At 50.3% G+C, this 23,267-nt stretch overlaps 2 protein-coding genes across 3 annotated transcripts in view; one reads left to right on the top strand and one right to left on the bottom strand.

The window, feature by feature from the left end:
- Positions 1–4,211, top strand: part of ARHGAP35 (Rho GTPase activating protein 35) — a 30,827-nt gene extending 26,616 nt beyond the window's left edge. The window contains exon 9 of the mRNA XM_059872480.1: positions 6–4,211. The gene's annotated coding sequence lies outside the window, so the exon portion shown is untranslated. The remainder of the gene's footprint in view (positions 1–5) is intronic.
- A 5,987-nt stretch (positions 4,212–10,198) lies between these two features.
- Positions 10,199–23,196, bottom strand: TBCB (tubulin folding cofactor B). 2 transcript variants are annotated; one of them, XM_059872567.1, is made up of 6 exons: positions 22,825–23,170; positions 16,932–17,075; positions 15,886–15,982; positions 13,161–13,352; positions 12,979–13,051; positions 10,199–10,427 (listed from the first exon to the last, which is right to left on the bottom strand). In XM_059872567.1, the coding sequence occupies exons 1-6, from the start codon at positions 22,936–22,938 to the stop codon at positions 10,310–10,312; spliced, it is 738 nt and encodes a 245-aa protein (XP_059728550.1). In that variant the 5' UTR covers positions 22,939–23,170; the 3' UTR covers positions 10,199–10,309. The 2 variants fall into 2 exon arrangements, with proteins under 2 accessions (XP_059728550.1, XP_059728549.1); XM_059872566.1 differs by lacking the exons at positions 10,199–10,427; positions 12,979–13,051; positions 13,161–13,352; positions 15,886–15,982; positions 16,932–17,075 and adding an exon at positions 17,337–19,000 and having other exon boundaries at positions 22,825–23,196.
- Positions 23,197–23,267: the final 71 nt, after the last annotated feature.

Below are 23,267 nucleotides of genomic sequence, written 5' to 3'. Positions count from 1 at the left end.
CCCAGGGTCCATCCGAGGTGGCCCAGGGTCCATCCGAGGTGGCCCCAGGTCCATCTGAGGTGGCCCGGGGTCTTTTCAAGGTGGTCCAAGGTGGTTGAAGGTCCATCCAAGGTGGCACCAGGTCCATCCGAGGTGGTTCAAGGTCCATCCGAGGTTGCCCAGGGTCCATCTGAGGTGGCCCCAGGTCCATCCAAGGTTGCCCAGGGTCCATCTAAGGTGGCCCCAGGTCCATCCGAGGTGGCCCCGGCTCCATCCGAGGTGGCCCCGGCTCCATCCGAGGTGGCCCCGGCTCCATCCGAGGTTGCCCAGGGTCCATCTAAGGTGGCCCCAGGTCCATCTGAGGTGGCCCCAGCTCCATCCGAGGTGGCCCAAGGTCCATCCAAGATGGTCCCAGGTTCATCCAAGGTGGCCCTGGCTCCATCCGAGGTGGTTCCAGGTGGCCCCAGCTCCATCCGAGGTGGCCCAGGGTCCATCCGAGGTGGCCCAGGGTCCATCCGAGGTGGCCCCGGGTCCATCTGAGGTGGTTCCAGGTGGCCCCAGGTCCATCCAAGGTTGCCCAGGGTCCATCCGAGGTGGCCCAGGGTCCATCCGAGGTGGCCCCAGCTCCATCCGAGGTGGTTCCAGGTGGCCCCAGCTCCATCCCAGGAGATCCTGAAGCCACCTGAGGCCACCAGAAGCTCCTCAGATCCCCCAAGACCCCAAAATCCCCCAAAAAATCCCCCCAAAATCCCCAAAAATCCCCCAAAATCCCCAAAATCCCCAAAATCCCCAAATCGGCCCCGAAGCACTTCCGGGGGTGGGGGAGGGGCCTCGTCCTCCCCTCCCCCCCCAAGCTGGGCTTTTCCCACCAAAAAAAATTCGGGAATTTGGGCAAATTTGGGGCAAATTTGGGGGATTTGGGGAGCGGAACGCGGTGGGACCTCCGGGACCTCCCGGCTCCTCCTGGCACTTTACGACCCCCCCAGGGCAAAAAAATTAAAAATAAAAATTAAAAATAAAAATTAAAATTCAATTAAAAAAATAAAAAGGCTCCAAATCCCAAATTTCTCAATTTTGGGGATTTAGGGAAAAAAAAAAACAAAAAAATTGGGGGGAAAAAGGGAAAAAAATGGATTTTTTAACAGGGAAATTGTGGGTTTTTTCATTAAAAAATTCAGATTTTCCGCTCAAATATTCGGGGTTTTTTCCCCTAAAAAATCAAAATTTTTCAAGAAAAAATCAGAATTTTTCAGCCTAAAAAAATCAGAATTTTTTCACTGCAAAATCCAAATTTTTTCCCAAAAAAATTCAAATTTTTTCCCAAAAAATCCGAGTTTTTCACCGAAAAAATTTCAAATTTTTTCCCAAAAAATCAGAATTTTTCAGCCTAAAAAAATCAGAATTTTTTTCACTGCAAAATGCAAATTTTTTCCCGAAATATCCGAATTTTTTCCCAAAAAAATCAGAGTTTTTCACCAAAAAATTTCAAATTTTTTCCCCAAAAAATCAAAATTTTTCACCAAAAAATTTCAATTTTTTCCCAAAAAAATCAAAGTTTTTCACCGAAAAAATTTCAAATTTTTTCCCAAAAATCAGAATTTTTCAGCCTAAAAAAATCAGAATTTTTTTCACCACAAAATCCAAATTTATTCCCAGAAAATCCAAATTTTTTCCCAAAAAATCAGAGTTTTTCACTGAAAAAATTCAATTTTTTTTCCAAAAAATCAGAGTTTTTCAGCCTAAAAAAATCAGAATTTTTTCACTGCAAAATCCAAATTTTTTCCTAAAAAATCCAAATTTATTCCAAAAAAATCAGAGTTTTTCACCGAAAAAATTTCAAATTTTTTTCCTAAAAAATCAGAGTTTTTCACAAAAAAATTTCAAATTTTTTTCCCAAAAAATCAAAATTTTTCACCGAAAAAATTTCAAATTTTTTCCCAAAAAATTCAGTTTTTTCCCCAAAAATTCAATTTTCTTCCCCCAAAAAATTCGGAATTTTTCCCCCCAAAAAAATCTATTTTTTTTTCCGAAAAAATTAATTCTTTATGCTAAAAATTAAGGGGTTTTTCCCCCCAAAATCAGAATTTCTCACCCTAAAAAATCTGAATGTTTTTCACTAAAAAATCAATTTTTTCACCAAAAAAATCCAAATTTTTTCCCAAAAAAAAATCAGAATTTTTCACCAAAAAAATCCAATTTTTCACCAAAAAAATCCAAATTTTTACCAAAAAATTCAGGTTTTTTCCCTTCAAAAATTCAGATTTTTTTACCAAAAAATCAGATTTTTTCACCCCAAAAAATCTGAATTTTTTTTTCCCTTAAAAAATCAATTTTTTCACCAAAAAATTTTAGATTTTTCACCAAAAAAATTCCAAATTTTCCCCAAAAATTCCCTTTTTCCCTCACCAAAAATTATCTTTTTTATCCCCCCAAAAATCAATTTTATTTCCAAAATGATTCAATTTTTTTTCACTAAAAATTAAAGTTTTTTCCCCAAAAAAATTCTCATCTTTTCCTTCAAAATTCAGATTTTTTACCAAAAAATTTCCAATTTTTTCCCCCCAAAAATTCAGGTTTTTCCCCTAAAAAATTGATTTTTCTGCTGGAATTTTTTGGAGAATTTTAGGGAAATTTTGGGAGATTTTTGACCCAAAAAATTGGGAAAAAATACCCAAAAATTCAATTTTTTTCCCCAAAAATTGGAGTTTTTTCCCCGTAAAAATTTTAATTTTTTAGCTGGAATTTTTTTAGAATTTTAGGGGGATTTTGACCGAAAAAATTGGGAAAAAATACCACAAAAAATTCAATTTTTTCCCCAAAAATTGGAGTTTTTTCCCCGTAAAAATTTTAATTTCTTAGCTGGAATTTTTTTAGAATTTTAGGGGGATTTTGACCTAAAAAATTGGGAAAAAATACCCCAAAAATTCAATTTTTTTCCCCAAAATTGGAGTTTTTTCCCCGTAAAAATTTGATTTTTTAGTTGGAATTTTTTCAGAATTTTTTTAGAATTTTAGGGGGATTTTGACCTAAAAAATTGGGAAAAAATACCCCAAAAAATTCAATTTTTTTCCCAAAAATTGGAGTTTTTTTCCAGTAAAATTTGATTTTTTAGTTGGAATTTTTTTAGAATTTTTTTAGAATTTTAGGGGGATTTTGACCTAAAAAATTGGGAAAAAATACCGCAAAAAATTCAATTTTTTTCCCCAAAAATTGGAGTTTTATCCCCATAAAAATTTGATTTTTTAGTTGGAATTTTTTCAGAATTTTTTTAGAATTTTAGGGGGATTTTGACCTAAAAAATTGGGAAAAAATACCACAAAAAATTCAAATTTTTTCCCCAAAAATTGAAAATTTTTTCCAGTAAAAATTTGATTTTTTAGCTGGATTTTTTTTAGAATTTTAGGGGGATTTTGACCTAAAAAATTGGGAAAAAAGACCAAAAAAATTCAATTTTTTTCCCCAAAAATTGGAGTTTTATCCCTGTAAAAATATGATTTTTTAACTGGATTTTTTTTAGAATTTTAGGGGGATTTTGACCTAAAAAATTGGGAAAAAATACCACAAAAAATTCAATTTTTTCCCCAAAAAAACAGTTTTCCGTCCCAAAAAATTCGATTTTTCCGCTTGAATTTTTGGGGAGTTTTTGGGTGAATTTTGGGGGGTTTTGACCTAAAAAATCGAAATAAAAAAACCCCAAAATTTCAATTCTTTCCCCAAAAAACAGAGTTCTTTCCCATAAAAATTTGATTTTTCTGCTGGAATTTTTGAGTAAATTTTGGCGGATTTTGCCCCAAAAAATTAGGAAAAAAATCCCCCAAAAATTCAATTTTTATCCCCAAAAATTGGGGTTTTTCCCTTAAAAAATCCGATTTTCCCGCTGATTTTGGAGCCTCCGTAAATTATCGTCGGATTAATTAATAACAATTAATTAAAAAATCCGGAATTTTCACCAAAATTTTTTGGGTGGGGTAAAAATCCGGAATTTTGGGGCGATTTTTGGGTTAAAAATCCCTAAAAAATCGGAATTTTCGGCAGAATTTTGGGGTTTTTTCGAGGTTTTTCCGGGGGATTTTTGGAGGAATTTTTGGGATTTTCCCGGGAATTTTTTGGGGATTTGGTGCATGAGGAAAAAAAGCGCCGGAATTGGGAAAATCCGGGAGGAAGAGGAGGAAAAAAGAGGAAAAAAAAGGAAAAAAAAAACGATTAAAAAATGAAAAGAATTGAGGAGAAAACGAGCAGGCGAACGAGTGTTCATTGGGGGGGGGAGGTAATTAATTGGGGGCGTTAATTGGGGTCCATTGGGGATTTGGGGGTGGAAAAATGGGAATTGATTGGGAATTAATTGGGAATTAATTGGGGTTTTATTGGGGGTTAATTGGGGTTTAATTGGGAATTAATTGGGGTTTAATTGGGATTTTATTGGGGTTTAATTGGGGTTTTATTGGGGTTTAATTGGGGTTTAATTAGGGTTTAATTGGGGTTTCATTGGGGTTTAATTGGGAATTAATTGGGGTTTAATTAGGATTTCATTGGGGTTTAATTGGGAATTAATTGGGGTTTAATTGGGAATTTATTGGGGTTTAATTGGGAATTAATTGGGGTTTAATTGGGAATTTATTGGGGTTTAATTGGGGTTTAATTAGGGTTTAATTGGGATTTAATTAGGAATTAATTCGGATTTAATTAGGAATTAATTAGGGTTTAAATGGGATTTTATTAGGAATTAATTGGGGTTTAATTAGGATTTCATTGGGGTTTAATTGGGATTTGATTGGGGTTTAATTGGGAATTTATTGGGGTTTAATTGGGAATTAATTAGGGTTTAGTTGGGATTTGATTGGGGTTTAATTGGGGTTTAATTAGGGTTTAATTGGGATTTGATTGGGGTTTAATTGGGGTTTAATTAGGGTTTAATTGGGATTTAATTAGGAATTAATTCGGATTTAATTGGGAATTAATTAGGGTTTAAATGGGATTTTATTAGGAATTAATTGGGGTTTAATTGGGATTTCATTGGGGTTTAATTGGGAATTAATTGGGGTTTAATTGGGAATTTATTGGGGTTTAATTGGGAATTAATTAGGGTTTAATTGGGATTTGATTGGGGTTTAATTGGGGTTTAATTAAGGTTTAATTGGGATTTAATTAGTAATTAATTCGGATTTAATTGGGAATTAATTAGGGTTTAAATGGGATTTTATTAGGAATTAATTGGGGTTTAATTAGGATTTCATTGGGGTTTAATTGGGAATTAATTGGGGTTTAATTAGGAATTCGGATTTAATTGGGAATAATTGAGGTTTAATTGGGAATTAATTGGGGTTTAATTGGGATTTCATTGGGGTTTAATTGGGAATTAATTAGGGTTTAATTGGGATTTGATTGGGAATTATTGGGGTTTAATTAGGATTTAATTGGGATTTGATTGGGGTTTAATTGGGATTTAATTAGGATTTAATTAGGAATTAATTCGGATTTGATTGGGAATGATTGGGGTTTAATTGGGAATTAATTGGGGTTTAATTAGGATTTAATTGGGATTTGATTGGGGTTTAATTGGGATTTAATTAGGAATTAATTCGGATTTAATTGGGAATAATTGGGGTTTAATTGGGAATTAATTGGGGTTTAATTGGAATTTTTATTGGGGTTTAATTGGGGTTTAATTGGGAATTAATTGGGGTTTAAATAGGATTTATTTCGGGTTTAATTGGGATTTAACTGAGATCTAATTGGGGTTTAATTAGGAATTTATTGGGGTTTAATTGGGATTTTATTGGGGTTTCATTGGGATTTTATTGGGAATTAATTGGGATTTGATTGGGGTTTAATTGGGAATTAATTGGGATTTAATTAGGAATTATTGGGATTTAATTAGGAATTAATTAGGAATTTATTCGGATTTGATTGGGAATTATTGGGATTTAATTGGGGTTTAATCAGGAATTAATTAGGGTTTAATTGGGAATTAATTAGGGTTTAAATGGGATTTTATTGGGAATTAATTGGGATTTAATTGGGATTTAATTAGGAATTAATTCGGATTTAATTGGGAATGATTGGGGTTTAATTAGGAATTAATTGGGGTTTAATTGGGATTTGATTGGGATTTAATTGGGGTTTAATTAGGATTTAATTGGGGTTTAATTAGGAATTAATTAGGAGTTAATTTGGATTTGATTGGGAATTATTGGGATTTAATTAGGGTTTAATTGGGGGTCATTAATTGGAGTTAATTGGGGATTGGGGGTTGGAAAAATGGGAATAATTAGGATTTGATTGGGGTTTAATTGGGAATTAATTGGGATTTTATTGGGAATTAATTGGATTTTGATTGGGATTTAATTGAGGTTTAATTGGGGGTCATTAATTGGGGTTAATTGGGGATTTGGGGTTGGAAAATTGGGTTTAATCGGGGTTACATTGGGATTTAATTGGGGCTTTTATTGGGATTTGATTGGGAATTAATTGGGGTTTGATTGGGGTTTAATTGGGAATTAATTGGGATTCAATTGGGGTTAAATTGGGATTTAATTAGGATTTAATTGGGAATTTGGGTTGGAAAATTGGGAATTAATTGGGATTTAATTGGGGTTTAATTGGAATTTAATTGGGATTGTATTGGGGTTTAAATAGGATTTAGTTGGAATTTTTATTGGGGTTTAATTGGGATTTAATTGGGGTTTAATTGGAATTTAATTGGGATTTAATTGGGGTTTAAATAGGATTTAATTGCCATTTTTATTGGGATTTAATTGGGATTTAATTCGGATTTAATTGGGGTTTAAATAGGATTTAATTGGAATTTTTATTGGGGTTTAATTAAGGTTTAATTGGGATTTAATTGGGGTTTAAATAGGATTTAATTGGAATTTTTATTGGGGTTTAATTAAGGTTTAATTGGGATTTAATTGGGGTTTAAATAGGATTTAATTGGAATTTTTATTGGGGTTTAATTAAGGTTTAATTGGGATTTAATTGGGGTTTAATTAGGATTTAATTGGAATTTTTATTGGGGTTTAATTGGGATTTAATTGGGATTTAATTGGGGTTTAAATAGGATTTAATTGGAATTTTTATTGGGATTTAATTGGGATTTAATTGGGGTTTAAATAGGATTTAATTGGAATTTTTATTGGGGTTTAATTAAGGTTTAATTGGGATTTAATTGGGGTTTAATTGGGATTGAATTTGGACTCCTCCCCTTCCCCAAACCCAGACCACGCCCCTTCAGAACCTCATTAATATGCATGGCCACACCCCTTCATTATGACCACGCCCCTTCCCACCCCAAAATGGCCTCTCACAGCCCCACCCACTGACCCCACCCCTCTGCACTCCCATTGGCCGAGCCACCTGCCCATCATTGCAGCCCCGCCCCTTCCCCAAACCCCACGCTCTGATTGGTCAGCGCCAAAACTCGGATTTCCCGCCCAAAATCGCCTTTTTTGGGCTGGGGGCGGGGCCAGAAGGAGTCCGTGAGAGAATGTTGGGAATTTCGGGACAATTTTGGGGAATTTTGGGACAATTTTGGGAATTTTCAGACAATTTTGGGATAATTTTGGGAATCCCGAGGGAACTTTGGGATAATTTTGGGATAATTTTGGGGGTCTTTGAGAGAACATTGGGAATTTCGGGACAATTTTGGGAATCTTGGGACAATTTGGGGAATTTTGGGGAAATTTTGGGGGTCCTTGAGAGAATGTTGGGAATTTCGGGACAATTTTGGGAATCTTGGGACAATTTGGGGAATTTCCAGACAATTTGGGGATAATAATTCTGGGAATCCTGAGGGAATTTTGGGATAATTTTGGGAATCCCGAGGGAACTTTGGGATAATTTGGGGATAATTTTGGGGGTCTTTGAGAGAACATTGGGAATTTCGGGACAATTTTGGGAATCTTGGGACAATTTGGGGAATTTTGGGGAAATTTTGGGAGTCCTTGAGAGAATGTTGGGAATTTCAGGACAATTTTGGGAATCTTGGGACAATTTTGGGAATTTTCAGATAATTTGGGGATCATAATTTTGGGAATCGTGAGGGAATTTTGGGATAATTCTGGGAATCCTGAGGGAATTTTGGGATAATTTTGGGAATCCTGAGGGAATTTTGGGATAATTTTGGGGGTCCTTGAGAGAATGTTGGGAATTTCAGGACAATTTGGGGAATCTTGGGACAATTTTGGGAATTTTCAGATAATTTGGGGATAATTTTGGGATAATTTTGGGAATCCCGAGGGAATTTGGGGATAATTTTGGGAATCCCGAGGGAACTTTGGGATAATTTTGGGGGTCCTTGAGAGAACGTTGGGAATTTCGGGACAATTTTGGGAATCTTGGGACAATTTTGGGAATTTTCAGATAATTTGGGGATAATAATTTTGGGAATCCTGAGGGAATTTCGGGACAATTTTGGGAATCCTGAGGGAATTTGGGGAATTTCCAGATAATTTGGGGATCATAATTTTGGGAATCCTGAGGGAATTTGGGGATAATTTTGGGAATCCCGAGGGAACTTTGGGATAATTTGGGGATAATTTTGGGAGTCCTTGAGAGAACGTTGGGAATTTCGGGACAATTTTGGGAATCTTGGGACAATTTGGGGAATTTTGGGGAAATTTTGGGAGTCCTTGAGAGAATGTTGGGAATCTTGGGACAATTTTGGGAATCTTGGGACAATTTGGGGAATTTCCAGATAATTTGGGGATCATAATTCTGGGAATCCTGAGGGAATTTGGGGATAATTTTGGGAATCCTGAGGGAATTTGGGGATAATTTTGGGAATCCTGAGGGAATTTTGGGATAATTTGGGGATAATTTTGGGAGCCCTTGAGTGAACGTTGGGAATTTCGGGACAATTTTGGGAATCTTGGGACAATTTTGGGAATTTCCAGATAATTTGGGGATAATAATTCTGGGAATCCTGAGGGAATTTTGGGATAATTTTGGGGGTCCTTGAGAGAATGTTGGGAATTTCAGGACAATTTTGGGAATCTTGGGACAATTTGGGAATTTTCAGATAATTTGGGGATCATAATTTTGGGAATCCTGAGGGAATTTTGGGGGTCCTTGAGAGAATGTTGGGAATTTGGGGACAATTTTGGGAATTTTCAGATAATTTTGGGAATTTTCAGATAATTTGGGGATCATAATTCTGGGAATCCTGAGGGAATTTTGGGACAATTTTGGGAATCCTGAGGGAATTTGGGGATAATTTTGGGGGTCCTTGAGAGAACGTTGGGAATTTCAGGACAATTTTGGGAATCTTGGGACAATTTTGGGAATTTTCAGATAATTTGGGGATCATAATTTTGGGATAATTTTGGGAATCCTGAGGGAATTTGGGGATAATAATTCTGGGAATCCCGAGGGAATTTTGGGATAATTTTGGGAATCCTGAGGGAATTTTGGGATAATTTTGGGAATTTTGGGGGTCCTTGAGAGAATGTTGGGAATTTCGGGACAATTTTGGGAATCTTGGCACAATTTTGGGAATTTTCAGACAATTTGGGGATAATAATTCTGGGAATCCTGAGGGAATTTTGGGATAATTTTGGGAGTCCTTGAGAGAATGTTGGGAATCTTGGGACAATTTTGGGAATCTTGGGACAATTTGGGAATTTTCAGATAATTTGGGGATCATAATTCTGGGAATCCTGAGGGAATTTTGGGATAATTTTGGGAATCCTGAGGGAATTTTGGGATAATTTTGGGAATCCTGAGGGAATTTTGGGATAATTTTGGGAATCCTGAGGGAATTTTGGGATAATTTTGGGAGTCCGTGAGAGAACGTTGGGAATTTCAGGACAATTTTGGGAATTTTCAGATAATTTGGGGATCATAATTTTGGGAATCCTGAGGGAATTTTGGGAGTCCTTGAGAGAACGTTGGGAATTTCGGGACAATTTGGGGAATTTCCAGATAATTTGGGGATAATAATTTTGGGAATCCTGAGGGAATTTGGGGATAATTTTGGGAATCCTGAGGGAATTTTGGGAGTCCTTGAGAGAATGTTGGGAATTTTGGGACAATTTTGGGAATTTTCAGATAATTTTGGGAATCCTGAGGGAATTTTGGGATAATTTTGGGGGTCCTTGAGAGAACGTTGGGAATTTCAGGACAATTTTGGGAATTCTGGGATTCCCCCCCCCCAAATCCCCAATTTTTCCCCTCCCCTCCCCTCCCCCCCCCGCACAAAAAATGAGGCAGAACCGGCGACTTTGGGTCGATGTTTTTGGCGATTTTTTCCCCAAAAAAAAGCGGGCAGAGCCGCGGGAGTGCCGGGAATGCCGGGAGTTTCTGGGAATTCCGGGAGGGCGGCGCGCCCCGCTCAGAGCTCCTGGTCCAGGCCGTCGTCCTCGGGCGGGAAGGGCCCGGCCCGGACGTGCTGCGGCCGCACGAAGGCGCCGAAGTTGGGAGAGCACTCGAAATAACGGCGGCCGCCCACGCTGGGAGAGGTGGGAGGGGAGATAGGGGAGAGATAAGGGAGAGATAAGGGAGAGATAAGGGGGATAATGGATAAGGGAGAGATAAGGGATAAGGGAGAGATAAGGGGGATAAGGGATAAGGGAGAGATAAGGGATAAGGGAGAGATAAGGGGGATAAGGGATAAGGGAGAGATAAGGGAGAGATAAGGGAGAGATAAGGGATGGGAGATAAGGGAGAGATAAGGGATGGGAGATAAGGGATAAGGGAGAGATAAGGGATAAGGGAGAGATAAGGGGGGGAGATAGGGGAGATAAGGGATGGGAGATAAGGGATAAGGGAGAGATAAGGGATAAGGGAGAGATAAGGGGGGGAGATAGGGGAGATAAGGGATGGGAGATAAGGGATAAGGGAGAGATAAGGGAGGGGAGATAGGGGAGATAAGGGAGAGATAAGGGAGAGATAAGGGATGGGAGATAAGGGATGGGAGATAAGGGAGGGGAGATAAGGGATGGGAGATAAAGGAGATAAGGGATGGGAGATAAGGGAGAGATAAGGGATGGGAGATAAGGTATGGGAGATAAGGGAGATAAGGGATGGGAGATAAGGGATAAGGGAGATAGGGGAGATAAGGGATAAGGGAGATAAGGGATAAGGGAGATAGGGGAGATAAGGGATAGGAGATAAGGGAGATAAGGGAGATAGGGGAGATAAGGGATAGGAGATAAGGGAGATAAGGGAGAGATAAGGGAGAGATAAGGGAGGGGAGAACAGGGATGGGAGATAAGGGAGAGATAAGGGATAAGGGAGATAAGGGATTGGGGATAAGGGAGATAAGGGATGGGAGATAAGGGATGGGAGATAAGGGATAAGGGAGAGATAAGGGAGATAAGGGAGGGGAGAACAGGGATGGGACATAAGGGAGAGATAAGGGATGGGAGATAAGGGAGAGAGATAAGGGATAAGGGAGAGATAAGGGAGAGATAAGGGATAAGGGAGATAAGGGGTAGGAGATAAGGGATGGGAGATAAGGGGGAGATAAGGGAGAGAAGGGATAGGAGATAAGGGATAAGGGATGGGAGATAAGAGAGAAGGGGTAAGGGAGATAAGGGAGATAACGGAGATAACAGGGAGAGATAAGGGATAGGAGAGAAGGGGTAAGTGAGAGATAAGGGGGAGATAAGGGATAGGAGATAAGGGATGGGAGGTAAGGGATAAGGGAGAGATAAGGGAGATAAGGGAGAGAAGGGATGGGAGATAAGGGATGGGAGATAAGGGATGGGAGATAAGGGAGGGGAGATAAGGGAGATAAGGGATGGGAGATAAGGGATGGGAGATAAGGGAGGGGAGATAAGGGAGATAAGGGATGGGAGATAAGGGATGGGAGATAAGGGATGGGAGATAAGGGATGGGAGATAAGGGAGATAAGGGATAAGGGAGAGATAAGGGATGGGAGATAAGGGAGAGATAAGGGGGATAAGGGAGAGATAAGGGAGAGAAGGGATGGGAGATAAGGGAAGGGAGATAAGGGATAAGGGGGAGATAAGGGATGGGAGATAAGGGAGAGATAACAGGGAGAGGTAATAGAGAGATAAGGGGGAGATAAGGGAAAGATAAGGAGGAGGTAAGAGAGAGATAAGGAGGAGATAAGGGAGAGATGACAGGGAGAGATATGGGGGAGATAACAGAGAGATAAAGGGGAGATAAGGGGGAGATAACAGAGAGATAAGGGGAAGAAAAGGGAGAGATAACAGGGAGATAAGGGGGAGATAACAGGGAGATAAAGGAGGGATAAGGGAGAGACAAGGGAGATATAAGGGCAAGAGATAAGAGGGAGAGATAAGGGGGAGATGAGAGATAAAAGAGATAAGGGAGAGATAACAGGGAGATAAGGGGGAGATAAGGGAGATAGAAGGGAGAGATAAGAGATAAAAGAGAGAGATAAGGAAGAGATAAGGGGGAGATAACACAGAGATAAGGAGGAGATAAAGGAGAGATAACAGAGAGAGATAACAGAGAGAGAAGGGGGAGAAAAGGGAGAGATAACAAGGAGATAAGGGGGAGATAAGACACAAAAGATAGACCCCCCCACACACCCCCCAAACCCCTCCAGGACACCCCAAAATCCCCCTAAAATCCCCCCAAAACCCCTCCAGGACCCCCAAAACTCCCCAAAGTCCTGCCAAACCCCTTCACGACCTCCCGAAATTCCACCAAAATCCCCCCAGACCCCCCCAAAATCCCTCCAGATCCCCCAAATCCCCCCAAAACTCCCTAAAATCCCCCCAGGAACCCCCCAAAACCCCCTAAAATCCCCCCAAAACTCCTCCAGGACCCCCTAAAATCCCCCAAAACCCCCTAAAATCCACCCAGAAATCCCCCAAAATCCCCCCAAACCCCTCCAGGACCCCCTAAAATCCCCCCCAAATCCCCCTAAAATCCCCCCAGGACCCCCCCAAATCCCCCCAAAACTCCTTCAGGACCCCCTAAAATCCCCCAAAACCCCCCAAAATCCCCCCAAATCCCTTCAGGCCCCCCCAGATCCCCTCCAGGACCCCCGAGATCCCCCCTCACCTTCCATCGTGCTTGCCCAGCGGTTCATCGTAGCACACCCCCACCCAAAACCCCGGCTTAAAATCCGTCTCACCTTTCAGGAGAGGAAAAAACCACAAAACAAAACCATCAAAAAACGGGAAAAAAGCCACAAAGAGGTGACAAAGAGGTGACAAAGAGGTGACAAGGGGGGGGACACGCACCCACGAAGGCGATGGTGCCCCTGCGGCAGGGCTGGCCGGGCACTCGCACCTCGCAGCGGGAACCGAGCGGGAGCGCGGCCGCCGCCGCCGCCTCCTGAGCCCGGCGCTGCTCCCGCTCCCGCTCCCGCTCCCGCTCCCGCTCCCGGTCCCAGCGGCCCCACGAGCGCTGCCGCAGGAAGGAGCGCATGGACTCTGCGGGGACACCAGGGGACAGCAGGGGACATCAGCGGGTGGCACTTTGGGGACAGGGACGCGCTGGTCCCGATCCTGTTCCCGCTCCCGTTCCTGCTCCCGGTCCCGTTCCCGGTCCCAGTCCCATTCCCGGTCCCGCTCCCGGTCCCATTCTCAGTCCCAGCCCCATTCCCGGTGCCATTCCGGGTCCCGACAGCCTCAGGAGTGCAGGGATTCTGTGGGGACATCCAGGGGACATCAGCGGGTGGCACTCTGGGGACAGGGACGCGCTGGTCCCGTTCCTGTTCCCGCTCCCGTTCCTGCTCCCGATCCCGCTCCCGGTCCCATTCTCAGTCCCAGCCCCATTCCCGGTCCCATTCCCGGTCCGGCAGCCCCAGGAGTGCAGGGACTCTGCGGGGACAGCAGGGGACATCAGCGGGTGGCACTTTGGGGACAGGCACACCCTGGTCCCGTTCCCATTCCCGGTCCCGCTCCCGGTCCCATTCTCAGTCCCAGCCCCGTTCCCGGTCCCATTCTCGGTCCCGACAGCCTCAGGAGCGCATGGACTCTGCGGGGACAGCAGGGGACATCAGCGGGTGGCACTTTGGGGACAGGGACGCGCTGGTCCCGATCCTGTTCCCGCTCCCGGTCCCGCTCCCGATCCCATTCTCGGTCCCAGCCCCATTCCCGGTCCCGTTCCCGGTCCCATCCCCAGTCCCAGCAGCCCCAGGAGTGCAGGGACTCTGTGGGGACATCAGGGGGTGGCACTTTGGGGACAGGGACGCGCTGGTCCCGATCCTGTTCCTGCTCCCGATCCCACTCCCGGTCCCATTCTCAGTCCCAGCCCCATTCCCGGTCCCATTCCCGGTCCCGGCAGCCTCAGGAGTGCAGGGACTCTGCGGGGACAGCAGGGGACAGCAGGGGACATCAGCGGGTGGCACTATGGGGACAGGGACGCGCTGGTCCCGTTCCTGTTCCCGCTCCCGTTCCTGCTCCCGATCCTGCTCCCGGTCCCATTCTCAGTCCCAGCCCCATTCCCGGTCCCGTTCCCGGTCCCAGCAGCCCCAGGAGTGCAGGGACTCTGCGGGGACATCAGGGGACATCAGCGGGTGGCACTTTGGGGACAGGGACACCCTGGTGCCACTCCTGATCCCGTTCCTGTTCCCATTCCCGCTCCCGGTCCTATTCTCAGTCCCAGCCCCATTCCCGGTCCCATTCCCAGTCCCAGCAGCCCCAGGAGTGCAGGGACTCTGTGGGGACATCCAGGGGACATCAGCGGGTGGCACTTTGGGGACAGGGACGCGCTGGTCCCGTTCCCATTCCCGCTCCCGTTCCCGCTCCCGATCCCATTCTCAGTCCCATTCTCAGTCCCATTCTCAGTCCCAGCCCCATTCCCGGTCCCATTCCCGGTCCCAGCGGCCCCAGGAGTGCAGGGACTCTGCGGGGACATCAGGGGGTGGCACTTTGGGGACAGGGACGCGCTGCTCCCGTTCCTGCTCCCGATCCCATTCTCGGTCCCATTCCCGGTCCCAGCCCCATTCCCGGTCCCAGCGGCCCCAGGAGTGCAGGGACTCTGGGGGGACATCCAGGGGACATCCAGGGACACGGCAGGGTGGCACTTTGGGGACAGGGACACTCTGGTGCCACCCCTGATCCCATTCCCGTTCCCATTCCCGGTCCCGGCAGCCCCAGGAGTGCAGGGACTCTGTGGGGACATCCAGGGGACATCCAGGGGACATCAGCGGGTGGCACTTTGGGGACAGGGACACGCTGGTGCCACCCCTGATCCCATTCCCGTTCCCATTCCCGGTCCCGGCAGCCCCAGGAGTGCAGGGACTCTGGGGGGACATCGAGGGGACATCTGGGGGACATCCGGGGGTGGCATTTTGGGGACAGGGACTCTGTGGGGACATCGAGGGGACATCAGGGGGTGGCATTTTGGGGACAGGGACGTGCTGTCCTCTTGTCCCCATCGCTCTCGGTACTTGGACGCTTGGAACGTGTCCCCAACACCCTCGAGGTCCCCAATGGCCTCAACACCCCCAATGTCCCCAATGTCCCCAACCCTTCCATTGTCCCCAATCCCTCCAGTGTCCCCAACACCTCCAATGTCCCCAACCCTTCCAATGTCCCTAATGCCTCCAATGTCCCCAATGTCCCCCCAATGTCCCCAACACCTCCAATGTCCCCGATGTCCCCCCAATGTCCCCAACCCTCCTGATGTCCCCAATGTCCCCAACACCTCCAGTATCCCCAATGTCCCCAACACCCCCAATGTCCCCAATGTCCCCAACACCCCCAATGTCCCCAATGTCCTCAACACCCCCAATGTCCCCCCAATGTCCCCAACCCTCCCGATGTCCCCAATGTCCCCAACCCTTCCATTGTCCCCAATGCTTCCAATGTCCCCAATGTCCCCAACACCTCCAATGTCCCCGATGTCCCCAATGTCCCCAACCCTTCCAATGTCCCCAACCCTTCCATTGTCCCCAATGTCCCCAATGTCCCCGATGTGCCCCAGTGTCCCCAGTGTCCCCGATGTCCCCAAGGCCACCTGTCCTCTTGTCGTAGTCGCTCTCGGCCATCTCGTACTTGGCCACTTGGGACACGTCCTCGAACTGCCCGGCGCGGGCCCCGCTCCGGTCCGTCACCTGCAGGGGTGGCACTGTCACTCGGGGGGTGGCACTGTCACTCGGGGGGTGGCACTGTCACTCAGGGGGGTGGCACTGTCCCTCAGGGGGGTGGCACTGTGGCACTGTCCATCAGAGGGGTGGCACTGTCCCTCAAGGAGGTGGCACTGTGGCACTGTCCCTCAGAGGGGTGGCACTGTCCCTCAGGGGGATGGCACTGTGGCAGTGTCCCTCAGAGGGGTGGCACTGTCCCTCAGGGGGATGGCACTGTGGCAGTGTCCCTCAGAGGGGTGGCACTGTCCCTCAGGGGGGTGGCACTGTCACTCAGGGGGGTGGCACTGTCCCTCAGAGGGGTGGCACTGTCCCTCAGGGGGTGGCACTGTCACTCAGAGGGGTGGCACTGTGGCACTGTCCCTCAGGGGGTGGCACTGTCACTCGGGGGGGTGGCACTGTCCCTCAGAGGGGTGGCACTGTCCTTCAAAGGGGTGGCACTGTCCCTCAGGGGGGATGGCACTGTGGCACTGTCCCTCAGAGGAGCGACACTGTCCTTCGGGGGGATGGCACTGTGGCAGTGTCCCTCAGAGGGGTGGCACTGTCCCTCAAGGAGGTGACACTGGCACTATCCCTCAGGGGGGTGGCACTGTGGCACTGTCCCTCAGAGGAGTGACACTGTCCCTCAGGGGGATGGCACTATGGCACTGTTCCTCAGGGTGGGTGGCACTGTCCCTCAAAGGAGTGGCAGTGTCCCTCAGAGGGGTGGCACTGTCACTCAGGGGGGTGGCAGTGTCCCTCAGAGGGGTGGCACTGTCCCTCAGGGGGGATGGCACTGTGGCAGTGTCCCTCAGAGGGGTGGCACTGTCCCTCATCCCGGTGCCACTGTCCCCCAGGGAGCTGTCACCGCCCCTCAGCGACGCCAGCCCCGCGCTGGGGACACGGGGAGGGGACACGGGGGACGCAGGGTGACACCCACGTGCACGCGGCAGCCGTCGGTGACGGGGTAGGAGCCCAGCAGGGCCTCGTCACAGTCCAGGGTCCCCAGGGGCTCGTCCTCGGCCCCAAACAGCTCCAGCTCCATGCACGACGCCGGGGACCCCACCACCAGCTCCAGCTTGCACTGGGAAGGGACAGAGGGGACACTGGGGACACTGGGGACACTGGGGTGGCACTGGGGACACTGGGGTGGCACTGGGGTGGCACTGGGGTGGCACTGGGAGTGTCCCAGTGCAGTGTCCCCAGGGGCTCGTCCTCGGCCCCGAACAGCTCCAGCTCCATGCAGGACATGGGGGGACATCCAGCAACTCCAGCTTGCACTGCCAGGGGACACAGGGGACACTGGGGACACTGGGGTGGCACTGGGAGGGGCACTGGGAGTGTCCCCAAGGGCTCGTCCTCGGCTCCAAACAGCTCCAGCTCCATGCACGACGCCGGGGACCCCACCACCAGCTCCAGCTTGCACTGGGAAGGGACACAGGGGACACTGGGGACACTGGGGTGGCACTGGGGTGGCACTGGGAGGGGCACTGGGAGTGTCACAGTGCAGGGTCCCCAGGGGCTCGTCCTCGGCTCCAAACAGCTCCAGCCCCGTGCAGGACATGGGGACACTGCCACCAGCTCCAGCTTGCACTGCCAGGGGACACAGGGGACACTGGGGACACTGGGGATGGCACTGGGAGTGGCACTGGGGTGGCACTGGGAGTGTCCCAGTGCAGGGTCCCCAAGGGCTCGTCCTCAGCGCCAAACAGCTCCAGCTCCATGCACGACGCCGGGGACCCCACCACCAGCTCCAGCTTGCACTGGGAAGGGACACAGGGGACACTGGGGACACTGGGGACACTGGGGTGGCACTGGGAGTGTCCCAGTGCAGTGTCCCCAAGGGCTCGTCCTCGGCGCCAAACAGCTCCAGCTCCATGCAGGACATGGGGACCCCACCACCAGCTCCAGCTTGCACTGCCAGGGGACACAGGGGACACTGGGGACACTGGGGTGGCACTGGGGTGGCACTGGGGTGGCACTGGGAGTGGCACAGTCCAGTGTCCCCAAGGGCTCGTCCTCGGCACCAAACAGCTCCAGCCCCGTGCAGGACATGGGGACACTGCCACCAGCTCCAGCTTGCACTGGGAAGGGACAGAGGGGACACTGGGGACACTGGGGTGGCACTGGGGACACTGGGGTGGCACTGGGGACACTGGGGTGGCACTGGGGTGGCACTGGGAGTGGCACAGTGCAGTGTCCCCAGGGGCTCGTCCTCGGCGCCAAACAGCTCCAGCTCCATGCACGACGCCGGGGACCCCACCACCAGCTCCAGCTTGTACTGGGAAGGGACAGAGGGGACACTGGGGACACTGGGGTGGCACTGGGAGTGGCACTGGGGACACTGGGTGTGGCACTGGGGACATTGGGACAGTCCCAGCGCAGTGTCCCCAAGGGCTCGTCCTTGGTGCCAAACAGCTCCAGCCCCGTGCAGGACGTGGGGACACATCCAGCAGCTCCAGTTTGCACTGGGAGGGGACACTGGGGACACTGGGGTGGCACTGGGAGTGGCACTAGGGACACTGGGAGTGTCCCAGCGCAGTGTCCCCAAGGGCTCGTCCTCGGCACCAAACAGCTCCAGCCCCGTGCAGGACATGGGGACACTGCCACCAGCTCCAGCTTGCACTGGGAAGGGACAGAGGGGACACTGGGGACACTGGGGACACTGGGGTGGCACTGGGGACACTGGGGTGGCACTGGGGTGGCACTGGGAGTGTCCCAGTGCAGTGTCCCCAGGGGCTCGTCCTCGGCGCCAAACAGCTCCAGCCCCGTGCAGGACATGGGGACACTGCCAGCAGCTCCAGCTTGCACTGCCAGGGGACACAGGGGACACTGGGGACACTGGGAGTGGCACTGGGAGTGGCACTGGGGACACTGGGATGGCACTGGGGACACTGGGGTGGCACTGGGAGTGTCCCAGTGCAGTGTCCCCAGGGGCTCGTCCTCGGCGCCAAACAGCTCCAGCTCCATGCACGACGCCGGGGACCCCACCACCAGCTCCAGCTTGCACTGGGAAGGGACAGAGGGGACACTGGGGACACTGGGGTGGCACTGGGAGTGGCACTGGGGACACTGGGTGTGGCACTGGGGACATTGGGACAGTCCCAGCGCAGTGTCCCCAAGGGCTCGTCCTTGGTGCCAAACAGCTCCAGCCCCGTGCAGGACGTGGGGACACATCCAGCAGCTCCAGTTTGCACTGGGAGGGGACACTGGGGACACTGGGGTGGCACTGGGAGTGGCACTAGGGACACTGGGAGTGGCACAGTGCAGTGTCCCCAAGGGCTCGTCCTTGGTGCCAAACAGCTCCAGCCCCGTGCAGGACATGGGGACACTGCCACCAGCTCCAGCTTGCACTGCCAGGGGACACTGGGGACACTGGGGACACTGGGGTGGCACTGGGGTGGCACTGGGGACATTGGGAGTGGCACTGGGGACATTGGGGTGGCACTGGGAGTGTCACAGTGCAGTGTCCCCAAGGGCTCGTCCTCGGTGTCAAACAGCTCCAGCTCCATGCACGACGCCGGGGACCCCACCACCAGCTCCAGCTTGCACTGGGAAGGGACAGAGGGGACACTAGGGACACTGGGGTGGCACTGGGGTGGCACTGGGAGTGTCCCAGTGCAGGGTCCCCAAGGGCTCGTCCTCAGCACCAAACAGCTCCAGCCCCGCGCAGGACATGGGGACACTGCCACCAGCTCCAGCTTGCACTGCCAGGGGACAGTGGGGACACTGGGGTGGCACTGGGGTGGCACTGGGAGTGGCACAGTCCAGTGTCCCCAAGGGCTCGTCCTCGGCTCCAAACAGCTCCAGCTCCATGCACGACACCGGGGACCCCACCACCAGCTCCAGCTTGCACTGCCAGGGGACACAGGGGACACTGGGGACACTGGGGACACTGGGGTGGCACTGGGGACACTGGGGACACTGGGGTGGCACTGGGAGTGGCACTGGGGACACTGGGAGTGTCCCAGTGCAGTGTCCCCAAGGGCTCGTCCTCGGCTCCAAACAGCTCCAGCTCCATGCACGACGCCGGGGACCCCACCACCAGCTCCAGCTTGCACTGGGAAGGGGACACAGGGGACACTGGGGACACTGGGGACACTGGGGTGGCACTGGGGACATTGTGACAGTCCCAGTGCAGGGTCCCCAAGGGCTCATCCTTGGCACCAAACAGCTCCAGCTCCATGCAGGACATGGGGACACTGCCACCAGCTCCAGCTTGCACTGCCAGGGGACACAGGGGACACTGGGGTGGCACTGGGGTGGCACTGGGGTGGCACTGGGGTGGCACTGGGGTGGCACTGGGAGTGTCCCAGTGCAGTGTCCCCAAGGGCTCGTCCTCAGCACCGAACAGCTCCAGCCCCGTGCAGGACATGGGGACACTGCCACCAGCTCCAGTTTGCACTGCCAGGGGACACTGGGGACACCGGGGACATTGGGGGTGGCACTGGGGACACTGGGGATGGCACTGGGAGTTGCACTGGGGATACTGGGGACACTGGGAGGGGACAGAAGGGACACTGGGGGTGGCACTGGGAGTGTCACAAAGGACACTGAGAACGTCACTGGGGACAGTGGGGACAGTGGGAGTGGCACTGGGATTCCCCCAGTAACTCCCAGTTTGCACTGGGAGGGAACACGAGGGAGTCCCAGTTGCAGTTTGGGGTTCCAAGTTTGGGGTCTGGGGTTCCCAGTTTGGGGGTCCCAGTTCCATTTGAGGTTCCCAGTTTGGGGTCTGGGGTTCCCAGTTTGGGGTCTGGGGTTCCCAGTTTCGGGTCTGGGGTTCCCAGTTTGGGGTTTGGGGTTCCCAGTTTGGGGTTTGGGGGTCCCAGTCCCAGTTTGGAGTTCCCAGTTTGGGGGTTCCTGGTCCCGTTCCCATTTTCCCGGCCCGTTCTCCTGGTCCCGTTCCCCATTCCCAGTTTGGTTCCTGCTCTCCCAGTCCCGATCCCGCTGCCCTGGTTCCCAGTACCCCGCTCCTGTTATCCCAGTCCCATTCCCGTTCTCCCAGTCCCATTCCCCCTCTCCTGGTCCCATTCCTGTTATCCCTTTCCAAATCCAATTCTTCTGGTCCCATTCCCGTAATCCCATCCCAGTTCCGCTTATCCCAGTTCCAAATCCCGTTATCCCGGTTCCAATTCCCATTATTCCTGGCCTGATCCCATTCCCATTCTACCTATCCCATTCCCGCTGTCCCATTCCCGTTATCCCAGTCCCATTCCCGTTATCCCAGTCCCATTCCCGTTACCCCATCCCAGTTCCCATTATCCCAGTCCCAGTTCCGGTTATCCCAGTTCCAAATCCCGTTATCCCAGTTCCAATTCCCATTATTCCTGGCCTGATCCCAGTCCCATTCTCCCTAACCCATTCCCGCTGTCCCATTTCTGTTATCCCGGTCCAGTTCCCGTTATCCCAGTCCAGTTCCCGTTCTCCCGGTCCCATTCCCACTAACCCAATCTCACTCCCATTATCCCAGTCCCGTTCCCGTTATCCCAGTTCCAATTCCCATTATCCCGGGCCTGATCCCATTCCCATTCTCCCTAACCCATTCCCCCAGTCCCATTCCCGTTATCCCAGTCCCATTCCCGTTATCCCAGTCCCATTCCCGTTATCCCAGTCCTATTCCCGTTATCCCACTCCCATTCCCATTATCCTGTCCCAGTTCCCGTTATCCCAGTCCCATTCCCATTATCCCAGTCCCATTCCCGTTATCCCAGTTCCATTCCCATTATTCCTGGCCTGATCCCATTCCCATTCTCCCTATCCCATTCCCGCTGTCCCATTCCCGTTATCCCAGTCCCATTCCCGTTACCCCATCCCAGTTCCGCTTATCCCAGTCCCAGTTCCCATTATCCCAGTTCCAATTCCCATTATCCCAGGCCTGATCCCATTCCCATTCTCCCTATCCCATTCCCGCTGCCCCATTTCTGTTATCCCAGTCCCATTCCCGTTATCCCAGTCCCATTCCCGTTATCCCAGTCCCAGTTCCTGTTATCCCAGTTCCAATTCCCATTATTCCTGGCCTGATCCCGTTCCCATTCTCCCTAACCCATTCCCGCTGCCCCATTCCCGTTATCCCGGTCCCATTTCTGTTATCCCAGTCCCATTCCCGTTATCCCAGTCCCATTCCCGTTATCCCAGTCTCACTCCCGTTATCCCAGTCTCACTCCCGTTATCCCAGACCTGTTCCTCTTCTCCTGGGCCATTCCCGTTATCCCAGTCCCATTCCCACTATCCCTGTCCCATTCCCGTTATCCCAGTCTCATTCCCGTTATCCCAGTCTCACTCCCGTTATCCCAGTCCCATTCCCATTATCCCAGTCCCATTCCCGTTATCCCAGTCCCATTCCTGTTATCCCAGTCCCATTCCTGTTATCCCAGTCCCATTCCCCTCATTCCGGACTCACTCCTGTTATCCCAGACCTGTTCCTCTTCTCCCGGGCCATTCCCGTTTTCCCATTCCCGTTATCCCATTCCCGTTCCCAGTCCCGTTCCCGTCATCCCGCTCCAGTTCCCCTTATCCCGTTTCCATTCCCATTCCCACTGTCCTGTTCCCGTTATCCCGGTCCCAGTCCCGTTCCCAGTGCCCGTTCTCCCGGTCCCATTATCCCAGTCCTGTTCCCGTTCTCCCGGTCCCATTCCCGTTCCCACTCCCGTTCTCCCGGTCCCATTATCCCAGTCCCACTCCCGTTCTCCCGCTCCCGCTCCCATTCTCCCGCCCCAATTCCCATTATCCCGGTCCCATTCCCATTCTCCCGCCCCCCATTCCCGTTATCCCGGTCCAATTCCCCTTCTCCCGGTCCCATTCCCTTGATCCCGTTCTCCCGTTCCCGGTACCTTGAGCTCGGCGATGGTGAGCGCAGGCGAGAAGCGTTTACAGGCACGGAAAGCGTTCAGGGAGCTGCTCACCGCCAGCCACACCGGGCCCGGCCCGGTCCCGCCGCCGTTCATGGCTCCGGTACCGACCGGGCCCTCCGGTACCGCCCGACCGGAACCGAACCGGGAGGCCCGGACACACCCAGGCTCGTCCGGCAGCTCCCCGAGCCCCTCCGGGAGCCTCCGGGAGCCTCCGGGTCTCCCGAACCGGGACACCCGAATGGTTCCGGGCCCGCCCGAACCGGAGCCGCTTCTGGAACCTTCACGGGCCGCCACAGCCGGGACCGGTGAGGGAGCGACCAATCAGAGCTTGCGAATGAGGTCACGTGATACAAGTCGACCAATAGTGGTCGAGGAGAGGCGGGACTAAGAGGAAATTACCCAATAGAAGCGTAAGGGGCGGG

This window comes from Haemorhous mexicanus, chromosome 36 (genome assembly GCF_027477595.1).
Source record: "Haemorhous mexicanus isolate bHaeMex1 chromosome 36, bHaeMex1.pri, whole genome shotgun sequence".
NCBI classification, from domain to species: Eukaryota; Metazoa; Chordata; class Aves; order Passeriformes; family Fringillidae; genus Haemorhous; species Haemorhous mexicanus.
The sequence above is the reverse complement of the archived record's forward strand: the minus strand, read 5'-3'. Positions and strand labels throughout refer to the sequence as shown.